At 43.0% G+C, this 21,579-nt stretch overlaps 1 protein-coding gene across 1 annotated transcript in view; it reads left to right on the forward strand.

The window, feature by feature from the left end:
* Positions 1-592: 592 nt before the first annotated feature.
* CCT6A (chaperonin containing TCP1 subunit 6A) overlaps positions 593-21,579 on the forward strand; it is a 30,238-nt gene continuing 9,251 nt past the window's right edge. Inside the window, exons 1-7 of the mRNA XM_077482333.1 lie at positions 593-849; positions 6,834-6,897; positions 10,542-10,676; positions 13,163-13,336; positions 16,186-16,289; positions 17,525-17,635; positions 19,960-20,119. Coding sequence (XP_077338459.1) covers positions 713-849; positions 6,834-6,897; positions 10,542-10,676; positions 13,163-13,336; positions 16,186-16,289; positions 17,525-17,635; positions 19,960-20,119 — 885 coding nt within the window. The 5' untranslated portion in view covers positions 593-712. The remainder of the gene's footprint in view (positions 850-6,833; positions 6,898-10,541; positions 10,677-13,162; positions 13,337-16,185; positions 16,290-17,524; positions 17,636-19,959; positions 20,120-21,579) is intronic.

Consider the following 21,579-nt stretch of genomic DNA (forward strand, 5'->3'; position numbering starts at 1 on the left):
GCCTGTCTTTCCTCCTGATCTCACTTGAGGATGTGTGCATTTGATCGCAAGCCGTGTATTATACAGGAAAAATGCGACATGTTCTCCTTTTATTGACAGCTCAGGTGTGAACTGCGGCCATTGGAATCCATATTAAACACCGCCCATGCGTTTTTGATGCAGAATAAAAATGCACTGGCGGAAGTTTGGAGACCCCAGTGGGGTTGCCACCTCATCCCTTTAAACCCAAATGAATTACACAGGTTCTGGAGGCTAATTAAATGCAGATAGGGCAACAAGTGAGTTTAATTACCACCTTAATCAGCCACAGAACCTGTGTAGTTTATATGTGTTCGGGTTTATAGGGTAGCAACTCTAGACCCCAGTTGAGTACAGATGACACCTGCAGCCCCCCATTTCTACAATAACTTGGGCCTGTATCTCCACCATGACTTGCTGTACTCGGCCGCTCCTGCCTGTTCCCTCAGTAACCACGCTCACTCACATGTCACTTCCCCCCACACGGATAACGAACTACCCGGAGATCTCGCGAGATAATCAGACGTACGAGAACAACGCGGCCAATGACAAAGAACTGGGGGGTGCTGAGCCAATGAGGTTTGGCGCAGGGCGGTGTGTGCCGGCTAAGCACGCTAGATTGTTCTGGAAGGGTCAGACGCGGCGTGGAGTGACGGAGGGTTTCTGCGCATTGTGTTCCACACGAGTCTGAATCATGTCGGCCGTCAAAGCCCTGAACCCGAAAGCCGAAGTGGCCCGAGCCCAGGCGGCTCTCGCGGTGAACATCAGCGCGGCCCGCGGCCTCCAGGACGTGCTGAGGACCAACCTCGGGCCTAAGGGGACCATGAAGATGTAAGGGAGCTGTGTGTGCATTTAGGGGACCCGGCTCGGCCGTCTATGTGGGTGCGCACGCAGCCTTATAGCCCGGACAGCGCCCACTGGTGTGGGGGGAATGGGGGTTCATAGAGGCGCTTCTATATATGGGCATGGTGTGTGAGCCCACGTGGTGCTGACTATGGGGATGCCTTGTTTCTTCCTATGTCTAAGTAGCGTTTGTACAACTTTATTAGGTGTGATGAAGCGATCGGTGTCCAACTTGATATAACGATTGCCTCTGATCTGGACTTGTGTGTCATAGGTAGGATTTAATTCTCATGATTCCCTATAGCAGTCACTGATCTATAGTGGAGCTTCACTTCTAAGGGCTGCATTAAGCCCCCCACCCCCACTATGAAATGGCACAGGGGGGGCAGCAGGTACCAAATTTCATCAGCTACCTGCACCCACTTCTGCTCCAACTGCCCGGGCAAAGACACTGGGGGACTATTCAGGCCAGGCTCACAGCGATTCCTGTGAAGGTTCCCACATCGCATCTGAATCGCAGGCAGTTCACACTGCGGGTGCTGATAGAAACTTAATGACGCCCCAAATCGGTTTGCAGAGCAGACTGTGCAGTCGGATCTCAAAGGTCTGAACCCCCATGCAATCCGATTCCAGTGTGGACCGGGAAAAAGGGTCCTGCACCATTTTGATGCGATTTCAGTCATACAAACTGTGTGGCTGTATTTGCATTGCGTGTGACGCGCTCACGGTGCAAATCACTTGTGATGTCTGGCATTGCTTAAGTGTTAACCCAGCCTTACAATGTGCAGTGGGCACCTGGCTTTGAATCTGTAAGCAGGTGCTCGCAGTTAAAGCGGTTCTGCACCTAAAAAAAAAAATATATATATATTAAAAGCCAGCAGCTACTAATATTGCAGCTGCTGACTTTTAATAAAATCACATTTACCTGTCCCAGGGTCCAGCGATGTCGGCGGCAGATGACGAGCGAGCGCTCGTCTCTCTGCTGCCCTCGCCGCCATCCTCTGTCAGGGAATCGGGAAGTGAATCGTTGCGGCTTCAGTGCCGGTTCCCTGCTGCGCGTCTCTTCTGGTCCCCGCTGTGTCCTGGGAACTGTTTCCCAGAACACCTGAAAGGTGCCGATTGTGGCATCGGGGGGGGGAGAGGGATCCGATTAGCGGAACTTCCCCTTTAGGGTGGAGAACCGCTTTAAGATGCTGGCGACAGACTACTGGAGGTGAAACCTGTTGGGGTGAGGATGGCGCTGAATCCTGGGACAGGTGAGCGGATGTTTGTTAAATGTCAGCCGCAGTTTTTGTAGCAGTTGAATTTGATTTTTTACGTAGGATACTGGAGTTCCTCTTTTAACCACTTTAGCCCTGAAGGATTTGCCTCCTTCCTGACCAAGCAATTACATTTTTATTTTATTTTTTATGCGATACAGCACTGCGGCGCTTTACCTGACAATTGCATGCATCGGCTCCAGGGATGCGCTGCACGAGCGCCTGAAATAGCGGCTTAAATAGCCGACTTGTACCTACGTAGGGCTGCAACTATTATTTTCATAATCGATTAGTTGGCCGATTATTGTTTCGGTTAATAACCTTTAAAAAAATGTAATTTTGCTGCGATTTGTATATTTAAATTTTTTTTGGCCAATTTGTTGTTGGGCAGATTAAAAAACACAAATTTCTGCAAAAATGCGTTATTACATGCTTTTCTGCAGTTTCTCCATTGAAGTATATTGAACCAAGAAAAAAACAAAATAGCACAGTTTTGTTTTAAACAAAAAGTGCTTGTCTTTTCCAAATATGCAGCAGCTGAAAAAAAAATCATGGATGTGAACATGCCCCATAGGAAACCATGTAAATGAACTGTAGAGTGTTTCTGCAAAAAGCACCAAAAACACAGGTGTGACCCAGGCCTGAGATGTTTAGTAACATAATGGGGTTAAAAAAAAAACTAAAATTAGTACAAAAAGAGCAAATCGCTACTGTAAGGGCTTCATTTTTTAATATGGGACAGTGAAAGTAATATTTACAGTAGCGATCTGCTCTTTTTGTACTATAAAGGGCTAATTTTAGTTTTTTTTAACACCATTATGTTAGTGGCCGATTAATCGATTTATGAAAATAATAATCGATTAATTTCATAATCGATTAGTTGTTTCAGCCCTATACCTACGGCAATTTTTTTCCCAGCCGTACAAATCTGCTGCAGTATAACTGCAGTGGCTGGTCGGCTAGCAATTAATCACATGCCGATCTGCTCACGCAGATATACTGCAACAGGTTGGCTCTCCTGTACGTCGGCTCGTGCAGTTGCAGGAGTGTGCCGTTGGGTCACTTGATGTCTGCCGGTGTTCTGCCGTATAGTGTCCGCCCCATACTGCGCATGCGCAGTACGGAGCAGACGAAGCTTCGGAAAATTTCCGAAGCTAAACGGCGCCTGTGCCGTGAGTAGAGGTGGTAGCCCCACCATCCAAGCGGACATAGGGTTGTGAGTATTAAAGGGCCCCTCGCGGGCGAGCTTCGCTCGCCACGCTTTGGGCTCGGCCTCGCTGCGCTCGGCTCTTTTTTTATTCCTACTCTATGTCCACTTGGATAGTGGGGATAGAACCTGGACTCACGGCGCAGGCGCCGTTCATCCTCGGCAATTTTCGGAATCTGTGTTGCTTTGTACTGTGCATGCGCAGTACACAGCGGACACTATCCGATGGAGGACGTTATTAGACAAGACACCGGCGACCCACGGTTGTCTATTATGGAAGCAGAATAGGGAACTGTCTTTGTAAACAAGGAGCCTGCCTGTTCTGACAGGTGACATGTCAGATCTACTGTTCCCAGTGATTGGGAACAGTGATCTGTCATGTCACTGCATCCCCCCTACAATTAGAACACACTGAGGGAACACCGGTTAACCCCTTGATCGCCCCCTAGTGTTAACCCCTTCCCTGCCAGCATAATTTTTACATTGATTAGTGCATTTTTATGGCACTAATCAATGTAGTAATGTCACTGGTCCCAAAAAGTGTAATTTGGGGTCAGATCTCTCTATTTTTTTTTTTTTTTTTTTATATTTTTTTATACGAATTATAGCAAAAGGTGAGTTTTTGAAAAAAAAAATTGTCTTTGTTTATAGCACAAAAAATAAAAACCGCAGAGGTGATCACCAAAAGAAAGTGCTCTTTGTGGGAGGAAAAAAAAGGGTGTAAATTTTGTTTGGGTATAGTGTCACACGACCATACAATTGTCAAAGTAACGTAGTGCCATATTGCAAAAAAAATGGCCTGGTCATTGAGGGGGGCAAATCCTTCCAAAGTGGTTAAGGGCCAATTCACACTCTATGCAGTGACAGTTGTTTTATTGCATTATAAATCGTCTGTCATCGCAAGGGGGACACGGGAAATGATTATTTCCTATGTGTCACATTCACACAGCAACATAGCCCATGCTGCGATAAGATTTTATTGTAGCACATAGGTCCGCCTCGCACTGCAATGCTGGGAAGCGCACCATGATGCCCGACATTGCAGTGAATTAAGTGTGTGTTTTGTACACTTCAAATAAAGTTGGTACAAAAAAGGAGCCATGCAATTAATCGTGCATCACACTGCCCCTTAGCACAGCCTTAAAGCAGGACTAAACCGACCAATTTAATGGTTTCCCTAAATATTTACATTCCAGGCATTCCGTGAAGAACTGTCACCATTGTGCTGTCAACTGAATTGTAAAGCCAGCAAATGACTGTTATAGCTGATCATATGTGCAGGACCATAATTCGATATCAGATGGGCTAAGATGGCAGTTTCCTTGGCTGTAAAGGATAGGAGGGTTTAGTTCTGCTTTAACCACTTGCCCACCGGGCAAATTCCAGTGCTCCTCTCCTAACGGAGAACCTGGGGAATAAAATGGCTGTCATTGCAACTTTTTCTGTCACATGGTGGTTGCGCAGCGATGATTTTTTTTGGGGGGGGGGAGGGTGCTTTCATAAAAAAAAAAAGTAAAGTTAGCCCAAATTTTACTTTTTTTTGTATTTTTTTTTTTTTTGTATAATGTGATGGATGAGGATGCGCCAAGTAAATAGCTCACATGTCGCCTATTAAAATTGCGCACACTTGTGGTATGGTGCGAAACCCAAATACGTAAAAAAAATCTTTTTTTTTTTTTTGCGTTGGAGGTCTTGGGCTGAAGTTATTGCTCTGTCATTTCTCTGAACACATTCTTGGTGATACCGCACATATGTGGTTTGAACATTGTTTACGTATGTGTTTGCTTCTGCATGTGAACACTTGGGTGTTTGAAAATGGTTTTTATTTTTTATTTTTTTTTACACTTTGCCTTTAAAAAAATGTAGATCATTTTTGTTCGTAGGAATAGTGTCTGACAGGTCCTCTAAGCCCTTAGACACACACGGTCGGACATTCCGACGGAAAATGCCTGATCGGACCGTGTTGTCGGATAATCCATACGCGTGTGGGCTACATCTGACTTTTTTTCTGTCGGGATGTCCGACCAGCAAAGTTTGAGAGCTGGATATACAATTTTACGACAACATGATCCGATCGGACTTTGTCCGATTGTTTTTAGAGAACTCCGATCGGACAAAGTGCCACGCATGCTCAGATCAAATTACGAGACCAAAGCTATTGGCTACTAGCCTGAGCGTAGTCCCATCGTAACTAAATAACGTCATTGCGTTCCGAACGATCAGATTTTCCGACAACTTTGTCCGACCATGTGTATGCAACACCAGTTTCTGACAAAATCCGTCTGAAAAAAATCAGACGGATTTTGTTGTCTGAATGTCCGACCGTGTGTGCGGTGGCTAAGACCTCACTTCTCTTCCCCAGGCAAGAAAGGCTGAGATAAAAAAAAAATCTCAGGCTTTCCTGCAGAGTTCCCGGCTTTGTACATCATCCAGCCTTTTTGGCTTGGGGGCACGCAGCAGGCCGCTTTTGTGACCACTGTGTTAGCTGGACACAGTGGATTACAATTACCAGGTACCGAGTATCAAGTGATCACAATGATTGGTCATAGCGATCACATAACATATTTTAAAAACAAACTGTCTTGAATGGATTCATCAAGAGCTTTCTTATGGTTGTGATTGGCCCACGGCAATCACACGGTACCTGCTTTACACTTTTAATTTTGAAATAAATGGATTTACCAAACGAAAGTTGCATACACTGTTGGAAATTCATTCGTTCAAGAAAACGTATTCCTCCTTTTTGAATTCTCTCATCACTGCAGTCAAAAACAATTTCACCCAATAATGATTAGAGAAACAAACCTGCTTTTCCTAAAAAAAAAAAAAAAAAAAAAAAAAAAAAATTATGGACCGCTTTACTTTTTTACGCTTCATCTGCATATCAAAGGGATAAGCTCCTATTTACAGATTGTCAGTTAAATCAACCTGACAGATGTAGTAGAGAGTAAAGGAATAATGTTCACTCCTCCAATGTGATAGCCACATTCTTCAGGGTCCTGTGATGAACAGTATCGCTGCACACTGACCATAGGCTATCCCCTCACCCCCTTCTCATATCTCGCATACATCTATACTTTACAGCCTGTTGGAAGCCATAGGTCCCTCCCCCCTTTGGCATTCAATCCCCATTTATTTATTTTGTCCATCATTTGCACTTGCTGGCTTAGTTTGTGGTATGTCTGGAGGCTCTTCTACCTTGCATTCCATTTGAGTAATTGGAATAGTCAAAACAAACCATGCAAAACTTTAAGACAAGCTGCTTTGTGAGGACATTTTAGGCTAGAGATTTCATTGGTAATTTTTCAGCTATGATGGTGCACACAGAATATTGCATGTAAATTATGTTGGTTGAGAAAAAACATTGGGAACCCTTCACATAACTACTTGGAGAGTGTGTGTTTGTTTTGTTTTTTTGTCCGTCACTTAAGTTAAAACATTTTATTTTTAAAATATTTCATGCAGTTTGATTTAGTAGTGCTGATTTTGTTTTTGTTTTTTTGCAGGCTAGTCTCTGGAGCTGGTGACATCAAGCTTACCAAAGATGGAAATGTCTTACTTCATGAAATGGTAAGTTTGTTGCAGTGAGGACCTAAAGAATTGTTTATGGTCAACAAGATCTGACATTCCACCTAAAGTGGATATAAAAAGTCTACATGCCCTGTTAAAATGTCAGGTTTCTGTGATGTAAAAAAAAGACGAAGAGAAATCATTTCAGAACCTTTTCCACGTTTTTAATGTGACCTATAAACTGTACAACTCGGTTGAAAAACAAACGAATATTTTAGGTGGAGGTAAGTAAGAATAAATAACAATATGGTTGCCTAAGGCTACTTGAACGCTGGTGCGTTGCGAGCACTGGCGGTAAAGTGGCGCTGTATTTAGCTGCGCTTAGCGTAGTTTTAGCGACTGCTAGTGGGGCAGTTTTAACCCCCGCTACTGGCCGAAAAAGGGTTAAAACCATTGTAGCGCTGCCCCATTGTTTTCAAGGGGCGCTTTAGGAGCAGTAAATGCAGCGCTCCAAAGATGCGGCTTGCAGGACTTTTTTGACTGCTCTGCGAGCGCAGCACTCCAATACTGGAGACACGGCAGCTGCTGTTTTAGGGCGCTTTGCAGGTGCTAAAAATGGCACCTGCGTGAAAGCAGCCTAAGTGTGCACACCCTTAAACGAATACTTTGCCGAAGCACCTTTTTTTGTTTTGTTTGTTTACACAGCACTGTCTTTTTGGGTATGAGTCTTTTACCATGGCCCAGATATATGAAGAATAAGGGAGGTGGTTGTCACATGTACCACACAGCCAGTACTTGCCAGATATTCCTGCAGCTCCTTTAACCACTTGCCTACTGGGCACTTAAACACCCCTCCTGCCCAGACCAATTTTCAGCTTTCGGTGCTCACACTTTGAATGACAATTACTCAGTCATGCAACACTGTACCCAAATTAATTTTTTGTCCTTTTTTTTTCCCCCACAAATTGAGCTTTCTCTTGGTGGTATTTGATCACCTCTGGGTTTTTTTATTTTTTGCCCTATAAATGAAAAAATAACTACAATTTTGGGGGGAAAAACGCATTTTTATTTCTGTGATAAAAATTATGCAAATTATTGATTTTTCTTCATAAATTTTGGCCACAATTTATACTGCTACTTATCTTTGGTAAAAAATAACCCATATTGGTATTATTTGGTCTTTGTGAAAGAGTCTACAAGCTGTGGTGCGAATCGCATAAAACTGATCACATCTGATGTACTGGTGGCCGATCTCATTCCTTGCGACCCAAACAAGCCAGGAAAGTACAAATACCCCCCAAATGACCCCCCTTTTTTTTTTCTAAAAGTAGACATTCTAAGGTATTTGGTGAGCTTTTTGATGTTGTCATTTTTTTCCACAATTCTTTGCAAAATTAAGCTTTTTTTTTATTTTAATTTTTTCCACAAAATTGTCGTAATAGGTTATTTCTCTCACGTGGCATGTGTATACCACAAATGTCCCAAAATACATTCTGCTACTCCTGAGTATTACGATGCCACATGTGTGGGACTTTTCCACAGCCTGCCCACTTAGAGAGGCCCAACATGCAGGGAGCACCGTCACATATTCTAGGAGCATAAATTACACATCTAATTTGACTATCTATTAAACTTTTGAAGGCCCTGAAGCACCAGGACACTGATACGTGGCACTGATACATGGCACCAGGGGCCAATCGGCACTGTCTAGACAGAGGGTCAGGGTTCCTGGATCCTGATAGGACATCCAGTGCAGTGTGAAAACTCCTCTTACAAGCTTTAACCAGACACTGTTGGAAGTCTCAAACTGCTAAATAACTTCTCTCCAGCAGTATATAGCAGTCTACATTTACTAAAATGAATGCATTTTCATGTTGTGTACTGTGGGAGACAAAGTATCTTGAATGCCGGCTCCTGGTTTTATTAACACCTTAATCTTGCTTCCGTAGAAAAGCATATGGTAAGATTGCAAACCCCCTCCCTGAAAAGCCTGAAGGTTAGAAAGGATGGCAAATGGTTTTGGGCCAGGGATGCTCTGATCCTTTCACTCACTGATTTATCAAGCAGATTCAGGTGCAGATGAAGTGAAATAATTTTTCTAATTTTGCACAGCACACTGGGTGCTGTATGTTGGGTCAGAAAGATTTTTCTGAAACTGTATTCTCAGCTAAGGTGACTATAGGCCGCTTGGTAATTGAGCCATGCCCTTAATTTCAAGATTTTGTTGATTTATTGTGGCATTTCTACGATGCCAGGAAGTTGGAACCATTACTTCTGACAATTGGAGCTGCACGTTATCATGCATTATTTTTCCAGTCTGTTTTGAAAATTTCTTAAAAGCAGCTCTATTGTAGAGGAAAGGATGACAGTACCAGTTCACAGCTGTTGGTGTTCATTGAAAACAAGCTGGTATTGTCCCAACCATTATTTTGGCTAGCCCTGTCTTCGGTATTAAATACAGTAAACTACCTGTGCTCCGTATATCAAATATAAATATCAGTGACTGGTGCACCATAGATATCCAAATACTAGATAAACAAAATGCTTAAAGAGGAAGTAAACCCTGATGGGTTTACTTCCTCTTTTTTTCCCTGCAAAGGTAAAGCATGATGGACTACTATGCATCGCATAGTAGCTCATTATGTGTCACTTACCTGACACAGGAGCCAGCGAAGTCGCTGCTGTCCCCTGTAGTCCGCCGCATCCATGTTGCTGGTGGCGTCTCGCAGCTCCGACGAATCACAGCGGCGCAGCCGCGATGACGTCACTCCCGCGCATGCGCACGGGAGTCGCGTCTCGCAGCTCCGCCGCTGCCATTCGGCGAAGCCGCGATGACGTCACTCCCGCGCATGCGCACGGGAGTCGACAAATTAGGCAAATCCATTCTTGGACTTGCCGCATTTAGTGCGCCTGCGCACCGCTGTCTACGGCGCATGCGCCGTAGACAGCGGTGCCCATTTTCGGGCAAATATCTCCTAAACCATATAGGTTTAGGAGATATTACTTGGACCTACAGGTAAGCCTTAATCTAGGCTTACCTGTAGGTCCAAGTTGTTTGGAAGGGTTTACTTCCTCTTTAACCTCAAAAAATGATGCACTGTCCCCTTTTAAAGAGGGAGTAGACTTCTCTAATGTTTGTATATGTAGGTAAGCCTATAAGGCTTGCCTATAGGTACTGTAAATATCTCAAACTTTAACAGTTTAGGAGATGAATACTATATACTGCGCCAGTGACTTGATCGGCGCATGCACTCTGAAGGAATGGCCACCTGTGCCATTTCTTTAGAGCCCTGTGCCATGACCGGCGGCTCCTATGCATGTGCAGGAGTCAAGTCACGCGGTTTCGGCCAGTCACACAACCGGGATCCACAGACTGGGAAGAAAGATGGGCGTAGATGGATGTGGCCTCCAGCAGGGACGATGAGGGCTTTGTTTGCAGGTAAGTTTCACATAATGTGCTAGTATGCACATTATGCCTTTACTTTCAGGTCTACTGTTTGAAGTACCTAGTGTAATATCAAAAAATGAATACACAAATGACCTTGTGCTTAAACGAAGCGTACAATAAATCTATAGAAAAAATTACTGAAACTCAAATCCCATTAAAGCGATCATGTGCATAAGGATATAAAGTACACACATTTTCTGTATTAGGCTGTTGCAGTAACTATGGTATTAAGTGACTTTCTCTGTTTAATTTTTAGCAAATTCAGCATCCAACAGCCTCTCTGATAGCTAAAGTAGCTACAGCACAAGATGACATTACTGGAGATGGAACCACCTCCAATGTTCTGATTATTGGAGAACTTCTAAAACAAGCAGACCTTTACATATCTGAGGTATTGTGTGGTATACATATAATGAACATTTTTTATTCTAAATAGTGAAGTTTTAATTTGGAAATTACAAAGTGTGTTTGTGACAGAACTGCACAGGTACAGTGTTTCTTTCGCGTTAATTTCAAATTTTTAATTTTTTTTTACTTCTGTGTCTCAAAAGCACCGCTGTAGCTACAGTTCATAAAGTATTCAGGCCCTCCTCACTTTTTCAATTTTGTTATATTGCAGCCTTATATTTAGTAGTTTTCAATTCATTCTTTATTTTCATTAACCACTTTCAGACCGGACCATTTTGCTGGCTTAAGACCAGACCACTTTTTGCGATTTGGCACTGCGCCGCTTTAACTGACAATTGTGCGACGTGGCTCCCAAACAAACTTGACGGGTTTTTTCCCCACAAATAGAGCTTTTATTTTTTTATTTTTTGGTGGTATTTGATCACCCCTTATTTTTTGCGCTATAAATAAAGAGCGACAATTTTGAAAAAAGCACATTATTTTTTACTTTTTACTATAATAAATATCCCCCAAAAATGTATAATTAAAAAAAATAAACTTTTTCATTAGTTTCGGCCGATATGTATTCTTTTTGTAAAAAATAAAAAAAAATGTATTGATTGGTTTGCGCAAAAGTTATAGCATTTACAAAATAGGGGATAGTTTTATAAAAAAAAAAAATTTTTTTTTTTTGTGACTGCGACATTATGGCGGACACATCGGACATTTTTGGGACCATTGTCATTTATACAGCAATCAGTGCTATAAAAATGCACTGATTCCTGTGTAAATGACACTGGCAGTATTGGTGTTGTGTCCTAGGGGCGTGTTGCTAACTGTTGGGAGGCGTGGCTGTGTTGTACACATCACTGATCTCTGCTCCAATCACAGGGAGCAGAGATCAGTGTCACTGTTGCTAGACAGAACAGGGAGATGTTTGTTTACTTTAGCATCTCTCCGTTCTTCCTCCCCGTGAGACGATCGGACTCACGGAGGTCCTGACCGGCGCTCGATGGCAGGGCGGCAAATTTAAAGGGGCGTACCTGTACGCCCATTTGCCTGTCTGTGCCATTCTGCTGTCGTATATGTGTGTGTGCCGGTCGGGAAGTGGTTAATCTACACTCAACCCCATAATGACAAAGTGCATTTTGGACATATTTTTATTAAATAATTGTATGTATTATAAAATTTAGTTCAGGTGCTTCCCATTTCTCTTGATCATTGCTGGGATGTTTCTACACCTTGATTGGCGTCCACCTATGGTAAATTGACTGGGCATGATTTGAAAGACACACCCCTCTCTATAAAAGGTCTCACAGCTGACTGCATACTATATTAGAGCAAAAGCCATGAGGTCGAAGGAACTGCCTGTAGAGCTCGGACAGAATTATTGCAATGCACTAATTTGGGGAAGGCTACAAAACCTTTCTGCTGCACGAAAGGCTTCCAAAACCACAGTGGACTCCATTCTCAAACGGAGGAAGTTTGGCACAACCAGGACTCTTTTCAATAGCTGGTTGCCCAGCCAAATGGAGCAGTCCGGGCAGAAGGGCCTTGATAAGTTGACCAACAACCCAATGGTCACTCTGACTGAGCTCCAGAGATTATCATTATTATTATACATGATTTATATAGTGCCAACAGTTTACGCGGTGCTTTATCATTTACACAATTGCAGTACAGTTCAATACAAACCAATACAAAAGGTACGAGAGGGTCCTGCTTGTAGAGCTTACGCTCTAAGGGGGGGGGGGGTACAAAAGGTAATAGCTGCAGAGAATGATTTGATGGGGGTGGAGATCATGGAGATGATGGGGGTGGATTTGATCATGTGTGGAGATGAGACAACCATCTTTTCAGCTCTCCACCAATCTGAGCTTTATGGCAGTGGCACGACAGATGGCTCTATTCAGTGCAAAATGCCCCCCCCCCCCCCCCCCCATCCAGGTGTGCAAAGCTTGTCGGGTCATACCCAAAAAAGACTTGAGGCTGTAATTGCTGCCAAAGGTGCTTAACAAAGTACTTGAGTAAAGGGTCTGAATAGTTAAGCACATGCGATATTTCCATTTTTTTTTTTTTATTATTAACTTCAGACATTTTTTAAAATTCTGTTTTTACTTTGACGTTATGGGGGTATTGAGTTTAGGTTAATGTGGGTGGGGGGGGGGGGGGGGAATGCGCACAACTGTAGCATCAGGCTGCAACGTAATAAAATTGAAAAAGTGAAGGGATCTAAATACTTTATGAATGCACTGTACTGAGTCAGATCTTTTCTCAATAGCTATTTGTTTTGTCGGGAGCCAGAAATCCATTCTGACGGAAGAATAGCCTGTTAGAATAGTTAGCATAATTCATAATATCTTGTAGACCAGCTACTACACATTTGCAGTCCTGAGAAAGGTGTTGCACTTATTCCTCAACAATGTTAGTCTTGTACACTTTTTTTTTCATAACATTTTTTTTAACCCAAAGATTATTGTTGCTTTTAAGGGTCTTCATCCAAGAATTGTCACAGAAGGGTTTGAAGCTGCAAAAATTAAAGCACTTAAAGTTTTGGATGAGGTCAAGGTGTCCAAGGAGATGGATAGAGAGACTCTTATCAATGTGGCCCGGACATCACTTCGCACCAAAGTCCATGCTGAGTTGGCTGATATTTTAACAGAGGTAACTGCAATTAGTGGGAACAAAAATCTGTTCCCATATATCCCCTCTCTCAACTTTATTTGTGTTAACATCTGGGTCCAGTGCCATGTTTGAGTTTTAATGTACGCACTGAAGTGTACACAGAATCGTAAGCAGTATACTAGATTTATGATGTGATATTACCTTTTCAGCTGGTGTTTTTTTGGTGTGGATGTTTTTATGCCTCTGTATCAAATTGCTTTTTGACACCTCTCAATGATGTGAAGTGAACAAGAAGTCCGACGTCTTGTTCACTTGAATCACTGCAGCTGCAACAGGGCATGCACTCTATTCCAGAGAACATGCAGCCATGCCGGCTCACCTTTAACCACTTCAATACCAGGCACTTATACACCTTCCTGTCCAAGCCAATTTTTAGCTTTCAGCGGGATCGCAATTTGAATCACAATTGCGCGGTCATACAACTCTGTACCCAAACAAATGTTTTATCATTTTGTTCCCACAAATAGAGCTTTGTTTTGGTGGTATTTTATCACCTCCTGCGGTTTGTTTTTTTTTGCGCAACAAATAAAGACCAAAAATTCTGAAAAGTTTTTTTCTTTTTCTGTTAACTTTTTGTAAATGACAGGCATTGATATGACGGCACTAGTAGGTGGCATTGCTAGGCATCACATGTTGTATAATGGTGCCAGTCAATGCCCATTTGTGGGCACAGATTGGGAATAATTTGCACATATGGATGGTCATGTTGCCCCTTCCCTGGTGGTCTAGTGTGGGCATCCGGGGGGGGGGGGCTGTGCTGATAAAAAAAAAAAAAAAGACCCCCCCTGTCTGGAGAGCCGCTGATCAGCTCTCCTCTACTCTTGTCTGTCAGACGCGAGTGAGGAAAAGCCCAGCAACGGCTTTTCCTGTTGACATTGTGATTGGACAGGGCTGATCACGTGGTAAAGAGCCTCCATCGGATGCTCTTTACCAAGATCGGTGTAGCGGTGTGTCAGACTGACACACCGATCGCCGCGATATGCGCCCCCTCGGGTGCACGGAGGCCGTTATCCTGAAGGACGTCATATGACGCCCAGTCAGGATAACTGAACCACCACCCGGCCATCACTTTGCTATAGGTCTGGTGGGAACTGGTTAAGCAGCTGGACTTTGTTCATCTCAATGATGTGTGTCAAACCTTGTGCATCACATATTAGAGTTTGCGTGTGTAAGAAGGAAACAGTTTTTTGCTTGACCAGCCACATTCGACCTGTGTTTCGTTCACCCTGGAAGCCTTCAGCTTGAAAATAGTGCTTTTATTAATCCTGCATCTGCCAGAATCTCACTTCCACATCCAATTCTAATGCTTAAAAAATAAGTTTACATTTTGTAAAAAAATAAAAATGCACATCTTTTTGCACGTAAAAATTCAAATTGCAATCAAATCAAGTGCAATTTTTTTTCTAGGAGCTTTTAAAGGCATTGTAAAGTCTCAGGGTTTTTCAGCTTAATGCATTAAGCTGAAAAACCTTCAGTGCTACAGCTGTGCCCCTAACCGATTGATAGCAGCGGGAGCCATTTGCTCCCGCTGCTGTCAATCAAATCCAGTGACACGGGGTGGGGCTGCTTTCTGTCAATGGATACAGCAGCAGGACTCAGGAGCGTGCCCACACAGGTGCCCCCATGGAAGTCAGCTCTGCGAGGGGGTAGTCACCGAAGAGGAGGAGCGCCACTGGGAGGGGGGGGGGGTCGCCTGAAAAGCATCCCTAATACACTTGCAGATCTGTGCCCTTAATTTTTGTTTGTTTATAACATTACCTATTGAACATGCCCACCACTCTGTCTTCCTATTTCCTTTGTGGCATCAATCTGCAGGCTCATCCAGCCTTTGCAGCAATGCCACCTCAGTACACATGGTCCCAATCGTTTCACAAATAAGCAGTCAACACACAACTTGCCTTTCTTAAATGGCATTTTCTGTTTGAATTATTAGTGATGTGCCCTATTCTAAGGTAAATGTATATGGATTTACAACTGCTTTAAGAGTTAAAGGAATTGTAAAGGCAAAAGGTTTTTTATCTTGATGCATTCTATGTATTATGATTAAAAAAAAAACCTGTGTAGCAGCCACCCCAACAACGCATAATTATTACCATGAGCTTCATCTATCTCTTGCGATGTCCGTGATTGCCTTGGCCAGCTTGGAGACTCCTGATTGGCTGAAGCACAGCCGCAGTGCCATTGGCTGCCGCGGCTGTCAATCAATGTCAGCCAATTGGGAGAGAGAGGGGCCGAGTCCGAATGGCAGCTACATCTCTGAATGGACACATGGAGCAGCAGCTCGGCTCCGTTGCCCCCATAGTAAGCTGCTGGGCTTTGGGGGCACTCGTCAGGAGCAGCAAAGAGACCCAAGAAGAGGAGGCTCCAGGCTGCTCTGTACAAATCCACTGCACAGAGCAGGTACGTGTAACATTTTTTTTTTTTTGTTTTTGTTTTTTTGTTTAAGAGACTTAACAATCACTTCAAGGCTACCAGTATAATTTGTTACATTGGCTTCCGCATGCTGTTAATCTTTTTTTTTTTTTTTTTTTTTTTTTTTTTCTTCCCCGCTGTGTGTGTATCAAAACCAAATCCAATTGACATCTGTAGATATAATTCATAAATGGTTCATGTTTGCAAGATGTTGATGCTGAAGTTTCATTGAGGTCTTATAGGAGTCCATATTTGTGATTAAAAGAAATGTTCAAAGCAATATACTTGTCACAGAAACCTCTGGTAGATTTTCTTCTGTGTAGTTAGATTTCAGCTTTTCTGTGATTGGAATCCACCAAACTGATATGCTGTAACCTCTTTTGGAAAGTTTTATTCAGCTCTTGCCTTTCTTGCAGGCAGTTGTGGATTCTGTTCTTGCCATAAGACAAGAAAATGAGCCAATTGACTTGTACATGGTTGAAATTATGGAGATGAAGCATAAAACCGAAAGCGATACCACGTAAGTAGAGCTTTCATTTGGGCAGCACTAGCGTTGGTGAGCTCTGCTGCTGAATGAAATATTTTGTTGGGCAATTTCTTGACCATGTAACCTATTTGATTGTTATGTAGTATGATAAACTTTTCCAATAAATAATTTTTATGACCATTCCTTATAATCTGGGGTATTTTACCTTGCTCTTTAAAGCAGGGGTGTACAAACTGTTGTCCTTCTTGGGCCACATTGGAAGAAGAATTGTCTTGGGCCACACATAAGCTACACTGATAGCTGATGAACAGAAAAGGCTGGGCAGATCACAAGTTAACAATCACTGATATATTTTTCTTTTGTTTTAGAACAATTTATTTCTAAAAGTAAGAGGGCAACATCAACCTAGTGAGATATTTGACACGGTTTCTGATAAACACACGCGTCAATATCTGGTTCAATTGATGTAGCAATTATCAATGAGTTCTCAAGATGCTCCTTTGATATTTTGGTTCTAAATTTTCCCTTCGTGTCCTTTGAAAATATTTGATCATAATATAGGTGCTGCCAAAATCTGGCAGTGATGTGTTCAATAAGTATAAATGCATTTTTACAAAACATTGTACACAAGTACTAATCTTTTTGCTGCTTACTGTATATGCAATAATGGCTAGTATAGCTTTCCCAGGTGTAGTGTGTGTGTGTGTGTGTGTGTGTGTGTGTGTGTGTGTGTGTGTGTGTGGTTTTTTCTTTTTTTTTTTCACTTGTAAAAAAAAAAAAAGTGTTTAGCTGCAGCTTGTCTTGTCTGCTCAACCAGGTGCTGTCATGTTATGGGGGGAGGTGGCATACAGATACAGAAGAGCATTGAAACTTCAGGGGTTGTAATGCTTTTTGGTATGCTGTTTGAAAAATACAAAATTACTTTTCCTTTGCAGAATTCCTCACAAGTGTGTTTTGGTTTACAATGGTTCTATTTTATATTGGTTGGAACCACACTTGCTCTTTAGTCTTGTACCGTAAGAGGCCTTTACATAAAATGTGTGCACTTAAGTTCTATTTGCCTGAATGGGTGATTTCTGTATAGTCGTGTGGTGATTTTTTAATTTTTTTTGGTGTCGGACACCATGCTAGAGTTAACTTCAACTGTGCTTTCCTATGGCATTCTGTTTAGCATGTCTGCACACTTGAGTACAGTTTTCCTCTTTAGTGTGTTTTGCATTCCTTGTTTTACTTCTGTTTCTCAGATTTGATTTGTTTCTTTCCTTTAGGCTTATAAGAGGGCTAGTACTTGATCATGGGGCTCGCCATCCAGACATGAAAAAGAGAGTTGAAGACGCATTTATTCTTACATGCAATGTGTCTCTAGAATATGAAAAAACGTAAGTGCTCATTCATGTTGTCCCTGGGTAAAACGCCTGCTATGTGTGTATAGATGTTTAACCACTTGAGACCCGCGCTATAGCCGAATGACGGCTACAGCGCGGATCTCCTTTTCCGGGACTACGTCTATTGACGTAGTCCCGTGCACGAGGGGCGCGCACGCTCTGTGATCGGCGAGTCTATGAGACTCGCCTGATCACCGATCAGAGCAAGGGGTCGATCCCGACCCCTTATGTGATCAGCTGTCAGCCAATTACAGCTGATCATGTGATATAACGGAACTGGTAATCGGCTATTATTCCGCGAGGAGAAAAAAAGAGCCGATCACCGGCGGCCGTGATCGGGACATCAGTCCCGATCACGGCCAGCCCTGCCAGTGCCCACAGTGCCACCCAGCAGCGCCCACAGTGCCACCCAGCAGCGCCCACAGTGCCACCCAGCAGCGCCCACAATCTGCCTCAACAAAGGTGCTGCACCCCAGTGCCACATATCCGTGCCCATCAGTGTCATCTACCAGTGCCCAGCAGTCCCATCTATCAGTGGTACCTATCAGTGCCCCTTAGTGCCACCCATCCGTGCCCATCGGTGCCGCCTTAACTATGCCTATCAGTGCTCACCAGTGCAGCCTATCAGTGCCACCTCATCAGCGCACTTCAATGAAGGAGGAAAAATGACCTGTTTGCAAAATTTTATAACAAACTATTAAACATGGTTTTTTTTTTTTTTTTTTGCATCTTTTTTTGTTTAGCAAAAAATAAAACTCCCAGCTGTAATTAAATACCACCAAAAGAAAGCTCTATTTGTGGGGAAAAATTGCATCAGCGCTGAAAGCTGAAAATTGGTCTGGGACTGAGGGGGGTTTAAGTGCCCAGTAAGCAAGTGGTTAAAAGACGCCTTATTAGTATAAAGAAAAATTGCAATTTCCTGTTTTCACTGGAGGTTTCTGCCACCAGGTGAAACAAATTCCTTCCCCCTTGCAAATGTTTAGAGCAAATGAGGATCTCTGTAACCAGTCCAGACCAGCTGATTGCAGTGCACAAGTACCAATTCTTCCTAATGTAGTGTAAAAATAAAATTGGTGTGTGTGTCTTAATTTTTATTTATTTATTTATTTTTTTGTTTCACTGCTGGAGACTTCTACCATCAGAAGTGAAAGTGCATGCACTCTACAGTCACAATCTTAGAGCTGACCTCTTTTGGACATTTGCTTTACATATCTGATGGGTCCCCAGCACATACGCTGTTCACTCAGCAGTGTCCACATCTCTAGGAAAGAAAATCTTCTCTCCATTACTGCTCTATAATGTCCACTAAACTCGCCCGCATCCTTGTACCATCACTGTCACCACAGTATCTGCATTAGCTTCTCTTGGAGGTCCCCTCAGCTGTCCATACTACAGCGCACTCCTTTCCGTACCTGTTTGCTCATCTCTGTGCTCCAATCTATCAGCACTAGCAGTATGTCATGTTGCTTGGTCTTAGTTCTCCTGTGCATAGTGACTTAACTTGCATTTCTTTCAGCTTCTGCTTTGATGTTCCCCCCTCTCCCCCTCTCCTCTTCTCTCCCTCTCCTTTTAAGTCCTATAAAGTGGCAATTGGATTCCTGTTCATCTGAGGGGAGCTGAGCAGTGCTTTAGGATTCACGCACACAAAACTAACAAGCCCGACCATTTTAACAAGGGGGGGCCGCCATGTAATTGAATATGGGGTACATTGTACCTCTACTCATTCACCAAAAAAGTGTAAAATAAAATTTAAAAAAACGCACACACACACACAGTCTTTGACAAGTCCTTTATGTTAAAAAAATAATTCTGCAACCAGAAAAGGTTTTTGCTGTTGGCTAATGAATGGCATGCCCAGGTCGATGTCACAAGGGGGCGGAGACGCCCAAAAGAGCAGCTGTAAAAATGTCCAGTGTGCATGAGGCCTTATTATTGAAGTAAATATTTACTGCATTATTGCCAAAAACTAGCCATTACAAAATGTTAACAGCTTTGAACTTAGAGGTTAGTTTAATCTGGTTTGTTCTGATATTCCTTTCTTGCAACTGCTAGAATACTTGTGAAAACTGTGCCTTACAATATGAATGTTCTATGTAATACAAAATTACCGCCAACAGCGTGGCATGTGAGCTACTTTTTGCTTTTTTGTATCTTCAGCTTGCAACATCTGTCTAAATTGTGCAGTTGCTGTAAAGCTACCATTACCAATAATAAATAGTATTTGGCTAAATACCTATCTATAAAAAGGTGAAGTCCGGTTAGCTGGGATTTTTTTTTTTTTTTTTTTAGTTTTTAATTATGTCACATTGTCATTTCAGGGAAGTAAACTCTGGATTCTTCTACAAAAGTGCAGATGAGCGTGAGAAACTTGTTAAAGCAGAAAGGAAATTTATTGAGGAAAGGGTAAAAAAAATCATAGCTTTGAAACAGAAGGTGTGTGGTGATACTGGCAAAGGCTTCATTGTGCTCAACCAGAAGGTGAGTTAACATTCAAAGTATTTTATGTAAAGCACAGAGAACACCCAAGTGTGATGTATAGCACCCTTGGCCAGCAAATCTGTGCAAGATTGATGACTGTCCTTTTCCTCTGCGTCTGGTGAAAATAGCCATTCACGGGCACGTATTCATAAGTACAGTACATAGCAACAGATCTAATGTCTGCTTATAGGCAGAACTGCATGATCCAAGTTTTTTACTTCTAAGTAATAAGCAGGGAAATCCTGAAAATCTCACTGGGGAAGTGGTTAACATTTTAAGGGACACTTCTGTAGCATAGGGATACTTGTAAACCGACAACTGTGGTAGCTGAGAATAATAGCGCTACAAATATGAAATTAAGATCAGTCCTCTTGAACCCCTTCATGCTTAAAGAGACAGTCCACTGGAAAAAAATATTAAAAGCCAGCAGCTATAAATAATACAGCTGCTGACTTTTAAGAAATGGACACTCACCTGTCCCAGGGTCCAGCGAGGTCGGCAGCCGAGACTGGTTTCTCGGCTGCTGCCACCGCCATTCTTGGTGAGGGAATCAGGAAGTGAAGCGTTGCGGCTTCACTTCCCGGTTCCCTACTGCGCATGTGCGAGTCACACAGCGCAATGGGAATGGTCCGCGCTGTCTCTGGGACCTGTGTGTGTCCCAGCAGACAGCGCGGCAGGACAGGAAGAAGCATAGACTGTCGTGGGAGTCTATACCCGGAAGTGGGTGCAAATACCGGTCTTAGACAAGTATCTGCACCCTCCTCCCGCCTGAATGGTGGCAACTGTGACACCGGAGGGGGGAGGGTTCCGATGAGCGGAAGTTCCACTTTAGGCTGGAACCCCCGCTTTAAGCCTTTTCTGACACTTTTTGCTTACAAGTTAAAATTTGTATTTTTTGCTAGAAAATTACTTAAAGCCTCCAAACATTATATATTTTTTAGCAGAGACCCTAGAGCAGTGATGGCGAACCTTGGGACCCCAGATGTTTTGGAACGACATTTCCCATGATGCTCAACTACACTGCAGAGTGCTTGGGCATCATGGCAAATGTAGTTCCAAAACGTCTGGCTTGTCAGGGTTTGCCATCACTGCCAAAGACGCACTCCACTAATGTTGGACAAAGCCTGGTTTGCAGTCTTCGCTCTAATTCATCACAAAGGTGGTCTATCTGGATGTAGACCAGTCAAGTTCCTCCACCCCAAACTCTCTTCTACACTATATTTCCAAAGATATTGGGTCACCCCTCCAAATCATTTGATGTGGGGTTGTTTTTCAGAGGTTGGACTTGGCCCTTTAGTTCCAGTGAAAGGAAATCTTGAGGCTTCGGCTTACCAAGACATTTTGGACAAATTCATGCTCCCAACTTTGTGGGAACAGTTTGGGGATGTCTCCCTCCTGTTCCAACATTACTGCACACCAGTGCATAACGCAAGGTCAATAAGGACATGGATGAGCGAGTT

The sequence above is a fragment of the Lithobates pipiens genome, unplaced genomic scaffold (assembly GCF_037356315.1).
Source record: "Lithobates pipiens isolate NorthernLeopardFrog02 unplaced genomic scaffold, aLitPip1_a1.2 Scaffold_16, whole genome shotgun sequence".
NCBI lineage: Eukaryota > Metazoa > Chordata > Amphibia > Anura > Ranidae > Lithobates > Lithobates pipiens.